General features: G+C 36.4%; 1 protein-coding gene across 2 annotated transcripts in view; it reads right to left on the minus strand.

The window, feature by feature from the left end:
• SPATA6 (spermatogenesis associated 6) overlaps positions 1–24,266 on the minus strand; it is a 142,122-nt gene that overhangs the window by 52,206 nt on the left and 65,650 nt on the right. For both annotated transcript variants that reach the window (XM_045477298.1, XM_045477295.1), the window contains exons 7-9: positions 21,936–22,229; positions 16,985–17,072; positions 8,506–8,546 (exon numbers count right to left, since the gene is read on the minus strand). In XM_045477298.1, coding sequence (XP_045333254.1) covers positions 8,506–8,546; positions 16,985–17,072; positions 21,936–22,229 — 423 coding nt within the window. The remainder of the gene's footprint in view (positions 1–8,505; positions 8,547–16,984; positions 17,073–21,935; positions 22,230–24,266) is intronic.

Raw genomic sequence — 24,266 nt, forward strand, 5'->3', positions numbered from 1 at the left:
TTAATGGAAAAGCATACATATCTTTACTGAGACACGTGAGAACTGAGACCACCTGCATTCACATGGCTTAAATATCAGATCTAAGAACTGAGACCCACCTACCTCAATGTGACTTTACCATGAGTTCAAGGAAATTCTTGCCCAAGAAAACAATGCTACAAACCAGTAAATACCATCATTTGCTTCAGGACATTCCCATAAATCATTTACCTGAACAAACGGTCTGCTCAATCATCAATCAGCTCTCTTCTTGAAACAACAGATGCTTAATCTGGGCAAATAATTCCCTTCTCAGAAGAAAAGATCACTCAACTGGACAAATTCTTCCTTATCAAATCAAGTGTTTACTTATCAAGACTCGCTTTAAGAACCCAATCTTTGTGTTCATTAATCCCAAACTTTTATATCACAAACTTTGTCAATTAGATTCCCTCATTAAAAGCCCTACCTTAAAACACTGGAGCTCAGACCCCAAAACCCTATACATATCTGCCCCTAACCCTCTCCTTTCAGAGACACTACTCAGACTGTCCAAGTGGTGGCGCTACCTTAAAGCATTATGTCAGAAACTCAGCTCTGCTTGATATCAACAGATTATTTAGTTATTCTGGTGGTTTTGGTGAGTTGGCAGTTGACAATCCTAACAGTCTACTAAGATATAAATAGACACCCACATGCTGCCACAGCTAAAACCTTCAACTTAGAAATTGTACTCTTCTGAGACTTCGTGAGCTTCCCTACTGTGAGTCTCTGACTGCAGTAGTAAGGTGAATGAACTTTGGTGTTGAGTCTGGGCTCTGATTTCCTTTTGTTAAACTTCCCAAGTGCTTAGTTACTTCGTCTCCTAGGATGCAGAACCCTTTACTAATCTTGTCATTATATGATCGGATTGGAAAATTTGTATCCCGGTGGATGTCTGTCTTTTTATCAACAATACTAATATATCTCTATCTTTGTGACTTTTTGTTGTGAGTCTGTGAGAAGAAGATCATAGGAAAATGAAAAAATGTCGAGCTACCAAATCCATCCTCGAGTTAGGCCCATGGATGAGCAGGCTCTGAAATTCTCATCACACCACAATCCTCATAATAAAAACTCTGCCGTGGGTCACTTGTCAAAGTATCATGAAAACTTCTTCAGTGTTTCCTTGTTCTCTCCATGGGAAAAAACTGCTGTAGAAGAGATTGCTTCCAAACCTTCCATCCTCCTAGAAGTGCAGACTTGTCAGGTCTCCCATTTGAGACAACCGCTAGGTTGGGGCACAAGACACAAAGCATGCAAGCGGCACACGGACCAACATTACCAGACTTGTATATTGGTTTCCATTTAGGTCCATGTCCCCTCCAAGTTAGATTCAAGCTTCTTACACCTATTCACACTATAATTTTAAGTCATACAGTTACTATTCTAAGCAACATAATTTCACCAATGTCTATGCAAAGAAATACCTCTGCTGTCAGGGCAGCAAGGTATTCACAAAGCTCACCTGGCAGGATTCAGCACTGTTGCAGACTGAGAACTCCTCTTTACCCTCTAGTTTTCCCTTGTTCAAGTCAGGGCACCCAGGTCCCCAGCTATCCTGCTCCTGCTCTAACAAAGTAGATTAGAAATGGCATTCAGGTAGGGTGGGAATGTGAGATAGGGGAGAGATCATGCCAATTCACAGGTAACCGGATCATAAGAAGTCCTATCTACATCTGATGGACTAGCCTGTCCATCACCTCAAGATCCTGGCCTTCAAGCTACATTCAAGTGACTGCAGGGAACTCTGAGTGGTCTTTCTCGAGGAGGACATGATTATGTTCTATGTGAGGGAAGAAAGGTATGCAAAGATATTTGGGGGCCAGAGGGGCAGACTGTGTCAGATATGGTTAGCTGTCCACTAAAATTTGTGTCCCCTCTTATGAAGCATAAGATTAGTGGGAATTGGCTGCCTACTCAGGATCCCTACTTACTAGCCACTCTCCTCCCTGTGCTTCTAGATATGGCCACGTGACCAGTTCTTGTCAATGGAACATAAGTGACTTAGAGCACTTCCAGGCTTTTAAGAAACAGATGCACTGGACTGTTAATGAGAAATAAAACTTACGTTGTGTTAAAACATTGTAATAGTAAAGTTTCAGAACATCTGGCATTACCCTAATACATTGAGTGAGTTAAAATCCAGAAGTAGAAATGTAGACATGACCTAGATAAGAAAGACAGTGACGACATAATGGGAACACAAGAAGTAGGAGCAGCCAGATTATAGGCAATACAAAAATCTAAGCAGAAAACTCTGACTTTGATGTGATATTCATTCATAAATTGAAACACGAGTTAAGTATCCACCAGATACCACACACCTAGCTATCAAAACATTAAATTTACTTTCACGAGTTTAGGAAGACATATAAAATCCATATTCTGCCAAATGAAAGAGGCACCCAGTGTAATAAGACAATGCTAAGGCATGTGAGGATGTTAAAAGTGATGTTAAGGCTACCAGAAATCAACCATACATCCCACGTGTATTTCACAATTTTGCCTAAAGCAAGGTCTGCTTCTTCAATTCCACAAAGGTGATTTCCTATCTCTTTTAAAGAAACAGAAGGGCTCTTCAGTTTTGAGAGTTCTCATAAAATTCATTGTCTCCAAATAGTTTAGGAGTAATGGATAAAAAAATGGAAGCAATGTTCACTTGAATGTCTAACAGTGAAAGGAGGGAGAGAGGATGATAAAGACACAGGGGTGCAGACTGAGCTCTTTCTCAGATTTGCAAAATTTGTTTTCTGTCATTTAAGATGGGGGTAAAAATTCCTGTTCAATTTAGAAGTCTGCATATAATCCAATTATATAATAAATATGAAAAGCTTTAACATTGGAACCCATTATACAAATTTAAGTTGTTTTTTATTATTATGTTTTATGGTCAAAATAAATGCAAAGGTGTTCGCATGATTAAGAAGGCAGAGTAGAAGGAAAAACAAAGTGGAGATTAATAGGAAGACTGAAGTAGAGATGAAGACAACTGAGAAAAATTCCATCCACAACTGACATTTTCTTTGACGAAGTAGAATATGAAGTCATGTATAGAAAATGAGAAGTAGAACTTAGAAAGTCTAGACTATGTTATAGAATCAACAAGAGAACAAAATGATCAAGCAGCACTGAAGGCCAAACTGAAGCTAGAAAGGATGTATTTTTAAAGGCCCAAGTAAAATGGGTTCTATAAAGCTTTCCAGAAATATTCTGTTATTAGATATACAGCCATTCATTTATTCAGATACTGATTATACATGGCATCATTGATTTTTCAACCTTTAGTCCAAAAGCCCCTGCAAAGGACAGAACTGTGTCTCCCCAAAATTCCTATGTCAAAGCTCTAACTCCCACTGCGACTGCATTTGAAGTAAGGAATTAAGTAAGGTTCAATGAGGTCACATAGGTGAGGTTCCAATCTGAAAGGATTGGCGCTCTCATAAGGAGACCCCAGACTTTGTGCTCACATGTGCACACACACTCTCACTCTCTCTGCTATGTGAGGATGCAGTGAAAAGCAGCTGTCTGCAAGCTAGGAAGAGAGCTCTCACAAGATACCAGAATGCCTGGCACCCAGAGCTTTTCTACTGTCCAGCCTCCAGAACTGTGAGAAAACAAATTTCTGTTGTTTAAGGCACCCAGTCTATGGTATTTATTACGGTAGCCCAAACTAAGACAGCCCTCATGTTAAAAATGAATACTTTGTATTGCCGTCTTTTATATACCGATATTAAACGTATTAAAAATGTAACTTACAGGGGCACCTGGGTGGCTCAGTCGGTTGAGCGACCGACTTCAGCTCAGGTCATGATCTCACGGTTTGTGAGTTTGAGCCCCGCGTTGGGCTCTGTGCTGACAGCTCAGAGCCTGGAGTCTGCTTCTGATTCTGTGTCTCCCTCTCTCTCTGCCCCTCCCTCACTCGTGCTCGGTCTCTGTCTCAGAAATAAATAAACATTTAAAAAAAATTTTTTTTTAATGTAACTTATGGAGTGCCTGGGTAGCTCAGTTGGTTTGATTTCGGCTTAGGTCTGATCTCATAGTTTGTGAGTTCAAGCCCCACATCGGGCTCTGTGCAGACAGTGTGGAGCCTACTTGGGATTCTGTCTCCCTCTCTCTCTGCCCCTCCCCTGCTTGCTCTCTCTCTCCCTCTCTCAAAAATAAATAAAACTAAACTTAAAAATATTTTTAAAAATTAAAAAAATAAAAATGTAACTTCTTACATACCCGCTTTCCAAAAAAATAAATCAATGAATTGCCTTAATTGTAGTATAGAGAAATTAATGGAACATGACTTAATTTTTTTTAATGTTTATTTATTTTTGAGAGACAGAGTGAGAGTGGGGGAGGGGCAGAGAGAGAGGGAGACACAGAATCCGAAGCAGGCTCCAGGCTCTGAGCTGTCAGCACAGAGCCTGACATGGGGATCCAACTCACAAACCGTGAGATCATGACCTGAGCTGAAGTCCGGCGCTTAACCAATGGAGCCTCCCAGGCACCCCTATGGAACATGGCTTAAAATACACACTTCAATACATAAATGCCAAGTATGACTATTCTAAAAAATATAAAGGATGTTTGCACTCACATAAATAAGTTTGAAGTTGAAAAAAAAATTCTTTTTAACATTTATTTATTATTGAGAGACAGAGAGAGACAGAGCATGAGTGGGGCAGAGAGAGGAGGAGACACAGAATCTGAAGGAGGCTCCAGGCTCTGAGCTGTCAGCACAGAGCCCGACATGGGGCTCAAACTCACAAACCCAGAGAGATCATGACCTGAGCCAAAGTCAGACACTCAACCGACTGAGCCACCCAGGCGCCCCAATAAGTTTGAAGTTTTAAAATGTAAGTAGATCATGGGGAGCCTGGGCGGCTCAGTCGGTTGAGCATCCAACTCTTGACTTTGGCTCAGGTCAGGATCTCACAGTTCGTGAGTTCAAGCCCTGCATCGGGCTCTGTACTGCAAGCTTGGTATTCTCTGTTTCCTTCTCTCTCTCTCTCTGCCCCTACCCTGCTCACGCTCTCTCTCTCTCTCTCTCTCTCTCTCTCTCTCTCAAAAATAAATGAACATTTAAAAAGATATTAATAAAATGTAAGAAGATCATAAGCCATTCCATACAAGAAAACCAGGAAAATAAATAAGCTGCTGTACACTTCATCATGGTATAATACTACACCATATATTTTTAACAAAACAAAGTATAATCTTTATAATATATTTGTATTCCTACAATATATTCTGTATCTCAAAACAATGTAAAGGTACTCTTGTTTTATGTAGAGTTAGACTGGTTCTAATAATTATGAACATGTTTTTCACCTCCATTATGGTTGGTGAAACAGCTGAAAGCCATGTAGGACATAAGAATTCCTCATTGTTTGGAACGGTCCCATTATTGGTAGAATACCTCATGTCCCTGATCATCAAATATTAAGAGTACTTCCCCTCAATGACTGTAATAACAGTCCCTGTTAATGTCTAAAATGCCACCTTGAGAGTGGTACAATGTCTACTGAGAACCAGTGTATTAAATGAATGCCTATTATACACAGGCACATGGAAGTACACATGGGGAGAGAAGCAGCCAATGATTCAGGTGGAATGATGGTAGAACAGAGGAGACATGAAACTAAAAGAACAGGAGTGGTTATGAGAACAGCTGGTTATAATGCATTCAGGGTAAAGAGAGTTGAGTTTGGCCAAAAGAATATACAATGACCAAGCAACTACAAATATTAAAAAGGGAAGCAGCAGATTTAAAAGATAAAGAAAAGTAGGAAAATAGAAAATAAGGATGTTAAAAAGCCAATATCCCTCAGTATACACCTTCCACTCAAACGAGACTAGTAGTTTCTCTTTTCTCCCAGGACACTGCACTTATTCCAAATCCCAAGATGTTTCCGCATTGCTTTCCTTCTCTTGCCTATGCAAAATATAGTTCTCAACAGAATTTAGGCAAAGTTCCATTTTTCTAGAAATTTTTTTGCAAGCACTCCCACATTTATGACATTTTTCCTTGTAGAAATCCAAGTGCTCTACTACCTGAATATTTATTAACCAGCTACTATGTGCCTATAAGAAGAGCCTTTATTCTTTCCATAGAGAAGATAGCAGTGCTCAAGACTATATATACATTTCTATGAAAATCTACCCCTTAAATACGAAAATAATCCTGTGACCTTACTTACCACCCACTGCCTTACAAGGGTAGTATGAATGATCAATTTCTACTCTAACCCTAAAAGTAAAGAATCCAGAGGTGAAAGTGGGACAGAATTAAGAAGTTCAGTTCTTTCAAAGAATTCATTTGGAAAAGAAGATTGCAAACATATACACCCAACTTTAAATGGACCAGCCAACATACAGCTTACTTTATAAGCCAACATATAGTTACTTTAGGATAAATACTGGTAACCTGTAACTTTATCCCTGTCTCTTCATTCTGTATTTTTATATATTTGGTTTGCTTATTTTCTGTTAATAATCCACTCACACAATACACATTTTTAGGAATCCACACCATACATCAGATAATATGCTAGGTACTAGCAATTATCGATAAACTAGATCAATAAGGTCCCTATCATCCTGGAACTTAGAGATTAGTAAAACAAGCGGATTTTAAACAAAGATGCAAATAAAGATGAAAATAAATATATAATTATAAATCGTGAAGCATAACTTGAAGGAAATGTACAAAGACAGGCTTATCCCTTAAGTAGGCCAACTAAAGTGACTTCCCTGAGCCCCATACAAGACAATGAATATTATACTTTTTGACTTACATGTGTGTGCACATACACATATATAACACACATCAGTGTGCATGTACATGAGTGTGTGTGTGTGTGTGTGTGTGTGTGTGTGTGTGTGTGTGTGTGTTTGAATATATTCCACATAACAGAGCAGGTCTGCATCAGGTGAATTATGCACAACTATACATAAATGCTATACAAAGGTCAGTTCCACCAATACAAATGCTATTATATTCATAGTCATACTAGTGGTTCTCAAATGCCAAAATTTGGATTGATGGCCAAGAGAACTGCATCAAAACCACCTGGAAACTTGTCAAAAATAAAAAATGTCCCACTCTCCATTGTCAATAATTTCAATTTAGTACCTAGAATGAATTTTTATAAAGTTCCGTCTACATAATTATGATACTGTTAGATGTGAGCCTTTAGTCAGACAGTGCCTTGACTCATTACTTAACTGTTCCATAGTTCTTTTATCATGCTCAAAGCCTGGCAAAGTACTCAAACTATGCTATTCAGTGCCAGTAAGCACAAAATAAATTATTTTCAAATAAATAAGCAAAGATATTGTAAGGAAAGTTATGATTTTTTTGTTTTTGTTGTTTTCTCAAATACAATGACACGCCTTATCAAGAAGCTTTCACTTAGGAAGAGAAACGACAAACTCTGAGACAATGCTTCTCAAAATGGAGGACACAAACTACGAGTGGTATAGCAGATAATTTAATATGGTACCCCAAGTGATTTTAGATGATATACAAGATTATTTTACATGGCACATGGACATACACTAAATTACACTGAATTACAAAGAAAAAAATGTATTATCTTTTCAATTCTCTTTCAGTTAGTTATTGTTGTGTCTTCCACACCTATCACTGCTTATCTCATTTTAAGAAATAGAGAACATGCCTCCAAGCCTTTGGAAAACAACTGTTATCTAGCCTGAACTTAGTAACATTGTTTTGTTCATTGTATCCTTTAGGACTATCATCCATTTAAAACATAGGATACTGATTTTTCATTTATAATAGTGAGATAAATACAAAAGTGAATTTAAAGAGAATAGCATAAATTGCATGGAGATCCTGTAAAAATTATAAGGATGCTCTACAGATGACTGAAGTTTAGAAACAGTACTGTGTGGGGGCGCCTGGGTGGCTCGGTTAAGCGGCCAACTTCGGCTCAGGTCATGATCTCGCGGTCCGTGAGTTCAAGCCCCGCATCGGGCTCTGTGCTGACAGCTCAGAGCCTGAAGCCTGTTTCAGATTCTCTGTCTCCCTCTCTCTCTCTCTCTCTCTCTCTGACCCTCCCCCATTCATGCTCTGTCTCTCTCTGTCTCAAAAATAAATAAACGTTAAAAAAAAATTAAAAAAAAAAAAAAAGAAACAGTACTGTGTGAGGTATTACTAAAAGTTACAATCAATTTCTCTAGGTCTCTCTCACACACATATATACATATACATACACAAACACATTTAATAAGTAATTAATCTAAATGAATAATCAAAAGCCACAAACTGTTACAGTAAGACAGTCAATGAAAAGTCGATTCTACCACTTAACAATGTAGCCAAAATAATGATATTCCATGATATGACAATTACTGTTTGTATATTTTCTCGACGAAATGATTATGATAATCTTTGACTACACATATAAATAATGTACATATGCTTTTATGTGAAGCCAGGAGAATTACCATTCAGTAATTTATACTACATACCTTATAATCCTTGGGTCGGTAGCAACCAAGATGAGAATGATCTGTAAAAGGGTGTATCAAAGAATTAAACAATAAATATTCCATACTAAAAAGAAGAAAATTTGGGTTCATTTTTGGTTTTTGCAATTCTATTTCTATGATTATAATTTCATACAGCAGTTTTCAGAAATACCTTAAAGTCCATTAACAATGTTATATAAGTACAGGTGATATAACACAAGTTAAAATCTGTATCAGTTCTTGGGGCACCTGGGTGGCTCCTACAGTTAGGCATCTGACTCGATTTTAGCTTGGGTCATGATCTCACAGTTTGTGGGATCAAGCCCCACATGGGGCTCTGTGCTGGCAGCATGGAGTCTGCTTGGGATTCTCACTCCCTGTCTCTTTGCCCCTCCCCTGCTTGTGCATGCTTGTGCTCCCTCTCTCTCAAAATAAATAAACTTTATTTTAAAAATCTGTATCAGTTCTTCAATAATTAAGTGATTTCACAAATACTATTTTCATTAGAGTAGGATATATCAGAATATAGACCGGAATAATTTTTTTGTTGCTAATCCAATTTGCCTATATGAAATGGATAATCTTTAATTGATAAACCAGTTTATGACAAAATATAATTTGAATGTATATATTTGATAGATATTATCAAACTGTATGTGAGTCCATGCTTGATTTGAGTGAGTATAATGGAAACAGGACCGGCTTCAGAGTGTGGTAGCTCATGTGGTAGCATAAGCGTATAGACCTTGCTGACAAATAGATCTGCATTATGGTCCAGTCCCCAGCACCTCTTGCATAACTTCAGCCTCATTATTCAACCTTTCTAAGTCTCAGATTCCTCATCTATCTCATCATAATTTGCTTTAAATATTATATTAGAGATCACATGTAAGGCATTAAAATAAATGTTAGCTACTATTATTAACACCATCATCAACATCATTACTGTCAAATTCTAAGTCAACAAGCCTAGCTGCAATTTCTGACTCTACCACTTATCGAACATATTGCCTTGATCAAGTTATAGAATTAATCTGTGTTTCATTCCTCATTTTAAAAGTATGAAGATGGGGCGCCTGGGTGGCTCAGTCGGTTGAGCGTCCGACTTCGGCTCAGGTCGTGATCTCGCGGTCCGTGAGTTCAAGCCCCCCGTCGGGCTCTGTGCTGACAGCTCAGAGCCTGGATCCTGCTTCAGATTCTGTGTCTCCCTCTCTCTCTCTGACCCTCCCCCCACTCATGCTCTGTCTCTCTCTGTCTCAAAAATAAATAAACGTTAAAAAAAATTTTTTTTTTAAAAAGTATGAAGACAATGGCTACTTTGCTTCACAGAGTCATAGTAATGATTAAATTACACAGTTTATAAAAGTTTCTAGCACAGTATCTGCAACAAAGTGGATTATAAAACTATTCTAAATCTCTCCCAGGGTAAGGACCACTATATTACACATGCAGATTTTGGGTTTTTACTCATTGCTTAAAGAAGTCAACATTTAACTACTATAATCTCTATATATTGACATTCAAGCACATCATGACCACCACTTCTCATACATTCTAGTCAAAAGCACTCTAACATTCTATATTTTACTTTCCCGTGCCATCATATCAAAAAAAAAAAAAGACTATAGAGAGACCTAGTCTATGTTCAGTCAATTAATCACCTATCTTTTACGGCACAAGATCTTGTTTGTTTTCCAAGTGTCCTGAATCATCATAGAGAATAGCTGAAACATCAATGTCTTTCACACAAGGCCAATTTCACCATGTAATTCAGTAAGACTCAACTTACTTCAAGAGCTTTTCAAAATTACAAATAAAATAAATCCCATCTCAACTCCTCTTCCATAAAGTCTAATAATGTACAGCATGGCCACAGGAGCAGGAGAAATAAAAGAATAAGGACATAATGAACCTAATTCTCCACACATGTTAACTTTGAAAATTAAGGTAATAATTTCCGTACTTGGTATATGTTCTTTCTTGCAGCTAATGTAATATGAAAAGTATCAGTGTATTAAAACATTTATAAACTTACCCTAATACGACAGATTTGTAACTTTTTTATTTTTAGAAATCAAGCTGTTACTGAGGTTCCCAATGTTTGCTCTAAATCACTCTTACCAATAATTACTCACTAACTATCTTCTAAAAGCAGAAGATAAAGGACATAAAAAGTCATGGCCCACAGTCCTAAAATGCTTGTACTTTACTTGGGTTAAGTTATACAAAGTTGAATAACAGCATCATATAAGAAGAGGTGAAGTCAGAATGGTACAAGCAATTAATGCAATTAGTAAGTCCTATCAGAGATAAATCTCTCAAAACTAAAGCAATCAGAAAAAAATTCCTAAAGTACGAGAAAGCTAACCTGGACCTTAATGCATGGGCCACACTTAAGAAAACTATGAAGAAAAATTAAAAGCTAATTCAGATTAGTGCGTGTAATGTGATGTGTGTGTGTGATCTTGACCAACTTTGACTTTACTTCTTTAAACCTCTTCATCTGTAAAATAATAGTTTCTAACATTCTTGAGGTTATCTTAACTAACCAATAAAATAGTAGTACTTAAAATAGAGGCCAGCAGAAAATACACATGCAATAAATGTTAACTATTATTTGATTCTCTAATAACCTCATGAAATAGGTGTTATGAACTAAATGCTATAACCTCCCAAAATTGATATGTTGAAGGTGATGGTATGTGGAGATGGGACTTTTGGGTAGTCATTAGGATTAGACTGGTCACAAAGGTAGGTCCCTCATGGTAGAAAGAGTGCCCTTATAAGAAGAGACACCAGAGAGCTTGCACACATGCATGTGCTTGCTTAAGCAAGCTTTGTGCTTGCTTTATTTATTTATCTGCATGTGCAGAGCTTGCAACTCTGTATCAGCTAATTCCTTCTATCAACTTAATTCTTGAGCCCCATTCTGATGGTTACTGCCAACATGTGTTCCCTATGAGTCAATCCCTATCTTGGCAACCTGTATACTATCCTACGTTGAAGGGTACTATCATCTTCCTTTTTCCTAATTTCAAGGAATTGAACTCCATTCTGGTAGTTAGTGCTACTCTATTGCAAAACATTCCTGTTGACAAATATGTGTACCTATGAACCTTCAAAGAGCATGCCCCTGGAGTCCTTTATCAGCAATTACCCTACTGCTATCCCAATGCCCACACAACACCCTAAGGTTGGCTTCTGCTCTCCTGTGAATCTTCATGGAGCACACAGCCATGCATTTGCTATATGCCAGTCTCTATTACTGGAAGCAAAGCTAAGAAGTCCAGCTTTATAAAATAAAACCAGCATTTAATATCCCTCAGGGGATCCAACCTTCTAAAAAGGAAAGACACATAACATGTGTTTTCTATCTCTGGTTCACTTGTGATACATTGACCGGAAACTGTTTACTCTGACCTCTGATGTTCTCATCTTTCTTATTACTAATTTTGTCTGAAGTCTCAGTAGCAAAAGTCTCAGACTTTCCCCCTCACTATTTTTTTCTTGTCTGAAGTTTAGCAAACAGCAAACTTATCAGTGATTGGAAGGGTGATGGTCATCAAAAAAGATAAATAAATACCTAATAAGCACATGAAGAAAACATTAAATGCTATTCGTTAAATATAAATTACAATTGCAGTGAGACAAAGGGAATAACAAGTGTTGTCAAAGATGTGGAGAAATTGGACCATCATACACTGCCGGTGGGAATGGAAAATGGTACAGTCATGTTGGAAAACAGTTCGCCATTTCTTAAAAAGTTAAACATAAATTTACCAGATGAACTGGCAATTCCATTCCTAGGTATCTATTCCAAAGAAATAGAATGATGTATCTATGCAAAGACTTCAATGCAAACGTTCAAAATAGCATCCTCCATAATAGCCAAAAAGTGGAAACAATCCAGGGACTCAGGTTGGGAATATACATTTACTGCCAATGGGTATGAGGAAACTCTTTTGGATGATTAAAATATTCTAAAAATGGATTGTGGAGATTTTACAATGGTGCAAATTCAAAATCCTTCAGTTTTGTGCTCAAAACAGCTGAATTTTATGATCTATAAGGTATAGCTTACTAAAGCTGTTAAAGATGTTTAATAAATAATAGAGAAATGAAGAAACTAAAAAAGGAGTTCCCAAAAATGCCACAGTTCAGATGCCCACTGGTCTATGAGAGGAGGAGGCACACATGTAATTAAAGACAAAACAAAATATTTTGTTAATAAGTATAAACATGATGATGATATGCTATTTTACTCAGAACAGTAAAATGTTACCATTTATTGCTATCTATTCAAATTATGACATATTAGGATTTGGAATGTAATTTCCAATTTATTTTACAAACAAAAACCATCAAACATAGGGATTAGTGAAAGCTCATAAAGGATTACAATTTTAGGTAGAAATGAAACTCAGAAAAGAATCTTCAAATGAAGGTAATAAGAGAAGTTTCCTCCAAGGAGGAGACAGAATCTAACGGCTTTTCAAATTCCAAGCAAATAAAAAAGGGACCAGGATGATGCCTTCAATTTCCTTTTCAAAAACATCAATGATTAGATAAAGCTTAGAAACATTCTTGCAGCACAAGACATGTTGCATCTCTTCAAAGGGACTGCACAAATTACAATTAGAATGATCCACTATGGAAATGCCAAAGAAAGAAAAAATGTGCTTGAAAAATGTATCTTAAAAACAAAACAAAACACCTGAGTGGAAGTAGAGAAAGTAGTAGGAGGGTGGGAGGAAGGAAGTTGTGGTGAGAAGCCCTGGACCCCAGACTGACCAGGGCTGTTCTGGAACTCTTTAATAAGCCACTTAACCTGTCCAGGCCTCTCTGTCATTTTTCTTGATCAAATATAGTTAAATTCATCCTCACGCAATTATTATGATGACTAAAATAGTCAATGGTGGTGAAATGGTATCCTATAAAAACTTAAAAATTTTTAGGCAAGATAATTTGGCAAGAAAATGTTTAAGAATTTCCATTAAAGAGGGGCGCCTGGGTGGCTTAGTTGGTTAAGCGTCCGACTTCAGCTCAGGTCATGATCTCGTGGTCCGCGAGTTCGAGCCCTGCGTCGGGCTCTGGGCTGATGGCTCAGAGCCTGGAGCCTGCTTCCGATTCTGTGTCTCCCTCTCTCTCTGCCCCTCCCCCGTTCATGCTGTGTCTCTCTCTGTCTCAAAAATAAATAAACGTTAAAAAAAAATTAAAAAAAAAAAAGAATTTCCATTAAAGTAATATTAGTCATTAGTGAAAATTCACTCTTTCTTAAGAGACTCTATCATAAGAAATTCCCACATGTATTTAAATAGTGGATGAGACCCCAAAACACAACCACTCAATTGTCAGAAAGGGGGGAAAAAAAAGGCAGTCAAAAGAATAGGGACTTTAAAGTAGAGAAATGAAATGGAAAAACCCTTTCTTTAAAAGACAAGTAATAAATGTACAAAGAATAGAATTTTTAAAAATCACTGTTTGGCAAACTTTCCAGTAATAAATTATTTCAAGCAAGAATCATCAGTATATGCTACAGGGGTCAAAGTTGAGGAGTAACAGGATATAATAGTCTCAGAGTATCTCCCCATTAATTACAAAGAGAAGAAATAGCACCTTTGTGACAGAGAAATCTAGCAGACCCCATCTTAATTAAGTAAGCAAATGAATATCACCAGTAACAAAGCAATGTGACATACTTCCTGGCATGTTGCACGCATCGCTTCTGTTCTATTCTCGGGGGAATGAATAACCTAAATCTAATCATGAGGAAAAATCAAACAAACCCAAATTGAGAGACATTCTATCAAATAACTGTCCTGAACTCTTCAAAATTATCAATGTCAAACACAAAAAAAGATAAGAACTGATCCATTTTAAAGAAAACTAAAGACACACGGCGACTTAAGGCCATGCGTGATGTGGAATTTCTTTTGCTATAAAGATATTATTAGGACAAGCGGCCAAATGTGATTTAGGTTTATAGATTAGCCTATTATTATTATTATTATTATTATTATTATTATTATTATATCACTGTTAATTTTCTGCTTTTCATAATTGCATCACATAAGATAATATCTGTATGAGTCTCCTCGGGCTGCCATGACAAAATGCCACAGACCAAAGGGATTACACAACAGACATCTATCTCTCCGTTCTGGAGGCTGGAAGTCTGAAATCCAGGTGCCAGTGCAGTCAGGTTCCATGAAGAGCTCTGGCTCTGGCTTGAAGGTAGCCATCTACCTACTGCCTGTGTCCTCACAAGGCAGAGAGAAAAAGCAAGATCTCTGGTTTCTCTTCTTATAAGGGCATTGATCCTATCATGACAGCCCCAACCTCCTAACCTTATCTAAATGTAATTACCTTCCAAAGGCCCTATCTCCAAATACCAGCACATTTAGGGTTAGAGTTTCAGCATAAAAATCTTGGAGGGACACAATTCTGTCCATAGCAATGTACTTGTCAAAAGAAAGTTAATACACAAACATACATACAGATATGGAGGCAGGGAGGGGAAGGAGATAGAGAGGAAGAGGGAAAGCAAATATTAACATTTGAGGATTCTGAAGGGTATAATGGGGATCTTTTATATTATTTCAACTTTTCTTTAAGTCTGAAATTATGTCTAAATAGAAAGTTAAAGGAAAAAATGCGGACCTCACTAATGACCTCTCTGATTGTACTTCACATAGGTAGCTGGCTGCGTCGATCAAAAGTCACTGAAACTTTAACAGTTCTGCTGGCAAATATAATTGTCAAGAGACATCAGACGCTTCAGTGCATTCTAAAAACATCTTCCAAAGAAACATCTACATTGGAGTTATTTTCAATTTTCTTAAACCTTATTTTCCATGGCCATAAATTTCTTCCAAGAGGGGAAACAAAGTATAACATCTGTTCCTAATTTCATATAATCTGCTACCATGGTAATAAAAGACTTATTGATTACCACATCTATCTCCCTGTTAACGCTAAAAAAGCTAAATAAATGAGCACAAATTCTGCATGTTCTCAGAGAAGAATGTTTCATTTCAACATTAAAAAGGGAAAGAGAGAGAGAGATTATACACTACAGTTTAGAAACAGAAAGAGATGGGAGCTCACTATAAGTTATGATTGTGTTTTTTTTCACTCTGTCTCATTTTTCTTTTTCTATGCCTTCCTCACTGTGTAATGAATTCACTTAAAGGCTGCTGGGGAATGTTGCTGACTGACCAGTCAATGACTATAGATATGACACTCAAATATCCCTAATTATAAAATACTATTTAATCTTCTTCCTAAAAGTCATCTTCATTATCACATTGAACTTAAGTAGTAATTTATCTAACCCTTAGAACCAGGGCCTACGATAAAAAAGATTCTTACAAATTAAACATAAAAGACATTATCTCTTCCTAAATATAATAATAAATAATTATTATATTGACAGCTGAAATTTACTAAGGCCTGTGTGCTAGGGCATTTTACATGCTCACATTTACTGGGTTATCTTCACTCTTTTTTTTTTTTTTTTTTAATGTTTTTATTTATTTATTTTTGGGAGGACAGAGAGACACAGCATGAGCCAGGGAGGGGCAGAGAGAAAGGGAGACACAGATTCTGAAGCAGGCTCCAGGCTCTGAGCTGTCAGCACAGAGCCCAATGCAGGGCTCAAACCCACAAACCGTGAGATCGTGACCTGAGCCAAAGTCAGATGCTTAACCGACTGAGCCACCCAGGCGCCCCTCTTCATTCTTTAATATACTGATTATCAAAGTAGCTAAAATGATTTGTTCAAGAATGCCCAATCTATAAATAAGTGACAGAGCAAGTATTCAAATATATGTGTAATTTTATGTCTAAAACCCATAACCTTGAACTTTTTACTATGGTGCTTCCTAAATCTTTTCTACAAACTAAGGGGTATATGTTAAGGTAGGAAAATAGTTCCATAGTCAAATAATTTTAGAAATTGTTGAGCAAAACAAAATCAAGTTGTTTTTTTTTTCCACTAAAAGGTATTAGTCTTTAATATGCTACTCTGTATGTTGAATCTCAAAGAGAGAGATTAGTTTATAGCAGCACAAAAATTCTATTATTTTTAAAGTACCTATATGGGTGTCCCACAAGTTGTAAAAAAAGTAGCATATGCCTTACTACCCAATAATACAGCAAAGGTTCTATTTTAGTTCACTGATGTCAAGTTAAAGGCTTGACTGTAGCCAAGGCAAGTAAAGCAATGAAGAGAAATAACTTTTTTTTTTTTTTTCCAACGTTTATTTATTTTTGGGACAGAGAGAGACAGAGCATGAACGGGGGAGGGGCAGAGAGAGAGGAAGACACAGAATCTGAAACAGGCTCCAGGCTCTGAGCCATCAGCCCAGAGCCCGACGCGGGGCTCGAACTCACGGACCGCAAGATCATGACCTGGCTGAAGTCGGACGCTTAACCGACTGCGCCACCCAGGCGCCCCGAGAAATAACTTTTAGCTTACCATTGTGCATCCTGGACCATCCATCTCTTTCACAGTCTCTGCCTGAAGAACCAAATAAAGCATCAGCCCTGGGACTTGAAGGGTCGACCTAGAAGAAGAAGGATTTCATAAAGTCAAAAAGAACTTAAATGTTCTTCCAGTCTCATGGCACCAGAAAATCAACTCAAGTACATAGACTATTAGTCATCAGGTTAATGTGACAGTGCCTATTATGGTTCAGGCATATCCCAAAGCCAGAGCTTAGTTGAGTATTTTGCTGTTCATGTTTAAATAAAATTGAAATTAAACTTCAGAAATCTCTATATACTGAGTCTACTTTCAAACGAACAGATTTATAGCTAAAATGCCCACTACCCCATTGTGTAGGTGGCTTTCCATTACAAAGTTACAAAAAGAGGAATCTATTTTGCCACATTTAAAAATTTGCCACATTTGCTACTTATATAGATGTTGAATCCAAACAGTGTCATTATTTGGCTGTGTTCAGAGCCCAGCATGCGGAGTGCTTCATAGCCTACAGTTAATAACAGTTAAGCATGTTTTCTAATGAAGAATAAAAAAGTCAGAGTGATGTAAATAATAAAAAAGATAGCTCTATTCATCAAAATTAAAAACTTAGTACATTAAAAGGACGATATTAAGAGAGTGAAAAGCAACCCTTGGAATAAAAGTAACTTGCAAATAATTATCTATTAAGGCATTAATATCCAAAATATATGAAGAAACTTCTACAACTTAAAAAAAAAAAACCCTCAATTAAAAGTGAGCAGAGAACTTAAATACACATTTCTCCAAAAGATATACAAATGACTAATAAACACAAGAAAAAATGTTCGATATCACTAATCATTAGGGAAATGCAAATCAAAATCATAGTGAAAGATACTACTTCATGATATAAACATACTTAACACCACTGAGTTATACTTGAGTTTTAACTATGGTGCTTCCCAAATCTTTTCCACAAACTAAGGAGTATATGTTAAGGTAGGAATACAGTTTCACTTAATCACTTAAAAATGATTAAAATAGTAAATTTTATATTGTGTATATCTTACCATAATCTAAAAAAATTAATTTTTAAAAAGGAGAGTGAAAAGACAAATATTTATAAATTATATAAGTATCTAGAACCCTAATATATAAAGAAAATTTACAATTCAACAACAAAAAGATAAACAACCCAATTAAAAATGGACAAAGGACCTGAATGAATGTTTCTCCAAAGGAAATACAGAAATGCCTAACAAGCACATGAAAAGATGCTCAAGATCATTACTTATCAGGAAATTTAAATCAAAACCACAATGAGAAAAAAAAAAACCCACACTGAGAGACCACTCCACACCCCCTAGGATGGCTATAATAAAAACAAAACAAAACAAAATAATAAGTGTTAGTGAGAAGGTGGATAAAGTAAAGCCTGAAACACTGCTGGGGACAAGGTAAAATGGGACTGCCACTGTGGAAAACAGTTTGACAATTTCTCAACAAGTTAGAAACATGCATAGCACATACCATGTGACCCAGCAATTCCACTCCTAGGTATTAAAACAATAGGCACTAAAACAGGTACTCAAGTTGAAACTTGTGTATTAACATGCCTAGAAGCACTATGCACATAACCCAAAGGTGAAAAAAGCCCATCCATCAACAGATGACCGGAAAAACAAAATGCGGTACATGTCCATACGATGAAATATTAGTCGACCAAAAAAGGATCAAGTACTGATACATGCTATACCATGAATGAAAGAAAACACTGTGCTAAATAGAAAAAGCCAGACAGAAAAGTCTACATTTTGTAGGATTCCACTTAGGTGAAATGACAGAAGAGGAAAATCTACTTCCTGATAGAAAGTAGATTAATGGCTGCCAGGGGCTGAGGAAAGGGAGAAATGGTGAGTGAATACTTAATGAGTACAGGGTTTCTGTTTGGGATGATGAAAAAGTTCTGGAACTAGATAGGAGTGACAGTTGCACAATATGAATGCATTTAATGCCACTAAATCATATACTTTAAAATGGTTGAAATGGTAAATTTTATGTTACAAGTAATTGACCACAACAGAAAAAAAAAAGATCCTATTCTGTATAAATGAAAAAGAAAATAATTCCATTTAACTTTTCTGGAATGGTTGTGCCAGTTAGTTTGGGAGCATGTTAGTTGCCTTCTTGAAACTGCCCCTTACTCTTTATGACTATTTTTCACACAATGTATGTAAAACTAGAATGTCTTTCCTAAAAGTATTAACTTTTTACATGTGCATGTATGAAATTAAAATGTTATCAATTTGTTAAAATGCTTTTATTTATTTATTTATTTATTTATTTATTTATTTATTTATTTATTTTAATGTTTTATTTTTGAGAGAGAGACAGAGACAGAGACAGAGTGTGAGCAGGGGAGAGGCAGAGAGAGAGGGAGACACAGAATCCGAAGCAGGCTTCAGGCTCTGAGCTGTCAGTACGTGGGACTCGAATCCATGAACTGTAAGATCATGACGTGAACTGAAGTCAGATGCTTAACTGACTGAGCCACCCTGGCACTCCTGTTAAGTGCTCTTAAAATCATAAATGGTTATGGGGGAAAAGAGACATCTCTATGCAAACACAACTGGAAAACTCCAGTTTCCTATATAATAATGTAAGCAATTTTCTAACTGTAGGCGTAGAAGTATGCATTTTTTTCCTGTCTATTGAAAAGCTGCAAGGGAAATCTCTTAAATAAAAACATTAAAGTTTATACCAAGCAGGATTAGGATTATTCCATTTTGAACACTGATGTGAAAAACAATAATTTAGTAAGCATTTCAAGAGCAGTTATTTCCCTAAACAATTTTGTTTTGTGGCTAACTCCCAATAAATATTACTGGTTATCTTTGTACATACGCATTTTAATTAAAATGCTACTATTCCTTCAGATTAGAATTTTTTTTTAATTTTCTTTTAACGTTTATTTATTTTTGAGACAGAGAGAGACAGAGCATGAACGGGGGAGGGTCAGAGAGAGAGGGAGACACAGAATCCGAAACAGGCTCCAGGCTCTGAGCTGTCAGCACAGAGCCCGACGCGGGGCTCGAACTCACGGACCGTGAGATCGTGACATGAGCCGAAGTCGGCCGCTTAACCAACTGAGCCACCCAGGTGCCCCTCCTTCAGATTAGAATTTAATATATCCTTTCTTTTCAAAATAATTTACAACTGTAAGCAGTCATAAAATTAAAGGTTTTCTGAAACTGCCATCAAACAAGCAAATAAATCTTATCTGGATATTGTTCAAAAAATAACAAAAAATGTGACCAGAACCTATAAACAAATTCTATAGAAATAAGACAAATGTAATCACAATCATCTCAATAAAATATTTGCATTTAAAAGTAACCATTGTAAAATTTAAAAAATCTGTTACACTGGGGCGCCTGGGTGGCTCAGTTGGTTGAGCGTCCGACTTCGGCTCAGGTCATAATCTCACGGTTATGGGTTCGAGCCCCGCATCAGGCTCTGTGCTGACAGCTCAGAGCCTGGAGCCTGCTTAGGATTCTGTGTCTCCCTCTCTCTCTCTGTCCCTCCCCTGCTCATGCTCTGTCTCTGTCTCAAAAATAAATATAAACATTAAAAAAATTTTTTTTAAATCTGTTAGTTTAAAAGAATAAAGGATTCATAGTCAAAATATAAAAATGGAATGAAATGTTGCTTAAATGTAATTCACTTAATTTTTTTTTAGATGTCACACACAAAAAACTAACCTTTCAGGTGGTGTACTTTTAAAAAACCCATTAGACCATCAAAGGAGCATATTTACATGTTTACATTTATATTTACATATTAGAATTAAAAAAAAATGAATTAAAGTCAGAAATAACTTTAGGCACACTGAGGTGGCTCAGATGGTTAAGCGTCCAACTCTTGATTTTGGCTCAGGTCATGACTTCACGATTCTTGAGTCCGAGCCCTGTATCAGACTCTTGTGCTGGCAGCACAGAGACTGCGTGGGATTCTCCCTCTCCTCCCCCTCACTCCCCTCTCTGCCCCTTCCCTGTTCGTGCTCTCTCTTTCTCTCCCTCTCTCAAAAATTAATAAATAAACATTTTTAAAGAAAAGAGATAACTTTATATATAATCCCAAAAGGCATTTTGCTTCTACAGGCACTTAAACCTTAATGTTCATTACTATTATTAGATATATTCATGAGTAATTTTTATTAATTTGTAGGTCTTTGTTAAAGAAACACTTTTAAGATAAAAATTCTTTGCAAAAATTCAAGAAACTATGAGAATTCTAAGAAGGTCCTTTATTACATATTCTGAAATATTACAGACTCTTAAAATTAGCCAAAGTCTACTTAACTATCACATGAACACAAGTTCTAAGCTTAAACCATATCAAAAGGCTTCTGTGCGGAAAGATTAGAACTATACAACCCTAAGTTAACTCTCTTCACTTTCAAAGGCCTTCCCATCCTCATCAAATAATGATTTGCTTCAAAGATCCATTATATAAGGTTTATCCAAGGGACATAATATCAAAGGAAACTTACTTGCCATTATAATTTTCAAAAAGGCTAGAAAAAGGGAGTCTTCTTTTTTCATAACGAAAAGTTGGTCCTCTTTTAACACCCTCCTCTGCCATTTTAGTCCTAATGTCAATTATATCTAAGTTCAATTTGTACAGTTATTACACTGTCCAGTGTATAAGAAGAAAGGAAATGGGTACTTAAAAGACTTAACACGGCATTCATAATGGAACTTGATCTCTGTCAGGTTTAAAGACTGACAAAAGAATGTTCTTTTACTCTAAGCTAATTTTCCATTTTAGATTGCTAGGCTAACAGTTCAGGAAAAAAAAATTATTAATAGAAGGTAGAAGTGAAAGAAGTTTCAAGAATAATATTTTAGTGAAAGAATAGATTAGATCAGTTTCCAATGGAAATGTTTAAGAGAACACATACATGTCTAATCACAAATGGAGGTTTATCTGTTTCTTTTTTGAATTCATAGGGTCCCAGATTTAAATGGGCCAGCCGCCGCCTGGTGTCTTCAGATAGCTCACACATGCGTCTTTTTGTGTAGGGAGATGGAGAGTGTGATTTTGAAGAAATTGTAGGCTGTTCGTAGTTTTTTGCATTTATGCAATATTTATTTCTCTCAGGTGACTTGGATTTTTTCTTCTGTGATCTTGATGTTCTGCTTTGCAGTCTGCCGTGTGATTTTTCAACTGGAGCCGTATGGTAAATAAATTTATCCTAAATATACAAAATAAAAGTTAACTTAGGCAGAAGACATATGTAGAAATATATGTAGATATATCTATCTATATATAAACTACAGGTAGTAAAAAATTTAAAAATTAATTTAAAGCACATATAATCTATCAAAGCCAACTACATTAGTCTTTCCTATCTATCCTAGATAACTCTTTGTCTAGTAGTTAATAAAGTATATGGTATTAAGTCTAGCAAGTCCAATATTTAATCATTTGAAAAATCTAAGAAACAAGGTCAGAAAAATTAGTTTTCAGTATATTAAAAAATGAATGTAAACATTGGTTTATCATTTATAATTAAAAGCATCCAAGTAACTGACTATATAGTTTAAGAGGACTCTCTTTAGTAATGTTACAAATACGCATGGCTAATTAGTTGCTTATGACATCTTTATGGAGAAAACATAAAATAAGTTTCACTTATACTGCTATGATTATATACATATGTATAATGTAAACATCTGAAAAAGAGCTTTATACATGTTTTCATGAAATGTATTGTTTGGATTATACAAGGTGATTAGTATTTTAAGATCTCTTTCAAACCAAAACTTTACGATTTAATGACCAATAGTCATTCCATCTTAATTCTGATTCCATATTTTTATAAATGTAAGAAGACATGAAAGACACATATAAATGTTAATGACTAGTATTCTGCTAGTAAAATTGGTTAGCAGTCTAAGTTTTTAAAAACAAATGTTATATTTCCAAACTTTTTTGTGTTATTAGGATAACATTTCATTTAGTCCCTGCCTTATAAGTCCCTTAAAATTTGGATTACTAGTGGGGCGCCTGGGTGGCGCAGTCGGTTAAGCGTCCGACTTCAGCCAGGTCACGATCTCGCGGTCCATGAGTTCGAGCCCCGCGTCGGGCTCTGGGCTGATGGCTCAGAGCCTGGAGCCTGTTTCTGATTCTGTGTCTCCCTCTCTCTCTGCCCCTCCCCCGTTCATGCTCTGTCTCTCTCTGTCCCAAAAATAAATAAACGTTGAAAAAAAAATTAAAAAAAAAAAAATTTGGATTACTAGTAAATAACATAAGACCTCTTGACTTGTTATCTACAATTATAAGATTTCCAATATTAGAGAAAATGGACAGTGAGAGAATCTTTGTACTTCTAACTTTAATCATTTTAAAAACCTATCAATCCTACCTCCCTCTCTACTTTCTCAACCCCTCCCTTCCCTGCTCGTTAAGGGTATTTATTCTAATAAAATACAAATGTGACAGAGAAGGGAAGAGTCAAATATTTTTAAAAAGTAAACAGGAAAAAAATGTATTTTTCCAACTGGAAAAATAAGCCCATGGGTTTCATACAAACCAGCACCATCCGATTATTTCTTCATCTTCCTTCTGCAGCTATTAATATGCTCCCACCTTCTCCCACCTTGTTCAATGACTTCAACAAGTCATTCAGAATTTTTCTACCTTATCACATTTCATCCATCTCTATGACATCACACTGATGCACAGAAGCAGGAATGTTAGCACAGGCAAGGACCTTTGAGGTTTAATAGAATGTTCAAGTAGTGAAGATTTCCACGACCTTGGACTCAGACTTCTGTTTCGCAGCTTTAATTACTTTTACTCACCTCATCTTAGATTTCATCATTGTGCAGATCCACTGCATTCCAAACTCTGAAATCCCTTGCTGACCAAAACTACTTTTCCTCATGGTACTTCTTTTATTCTCGCTGAATCTGCTACTTGCCCTCATCACGTCCTCACTCCCTGGACTCTTTTCTTCAAATCTTCACACATTTTTAATATCTCTTACCTCCAGACACAGATGAACCATAATCATCTCTTTCAACAGTGCTATAAAGTTGCTTTGATTATACCAAATCTAAAATAACTAACCTCATCTTTCTTGGTTACAGTTTTCGAATGTTGAATACTAGCAGAGGAAGTTATAAACTAAGATATATCTAGTACAGATACATGCTGTCTAACTCTATCCAATCCTTAATGCATCCTGTTCCTTCCCAGTAGAGCTGAAAATAGTGGTTGTTATATG

This window comes from Leopardus geoffroyi, chromosome C1 (assembly GCF_018350155.1).
Source record: "Leopardus geoffroyi isolate Oge1 chromosome C1, O.geoffroyi_Oge1_pat1.0, whole genome shotgun sequence".
NCBI lineage: Eukaryota > Metazoa > Chordata > Mammalia > Carnivora > Felidae > Leopardus > Leopardus geoffroyi.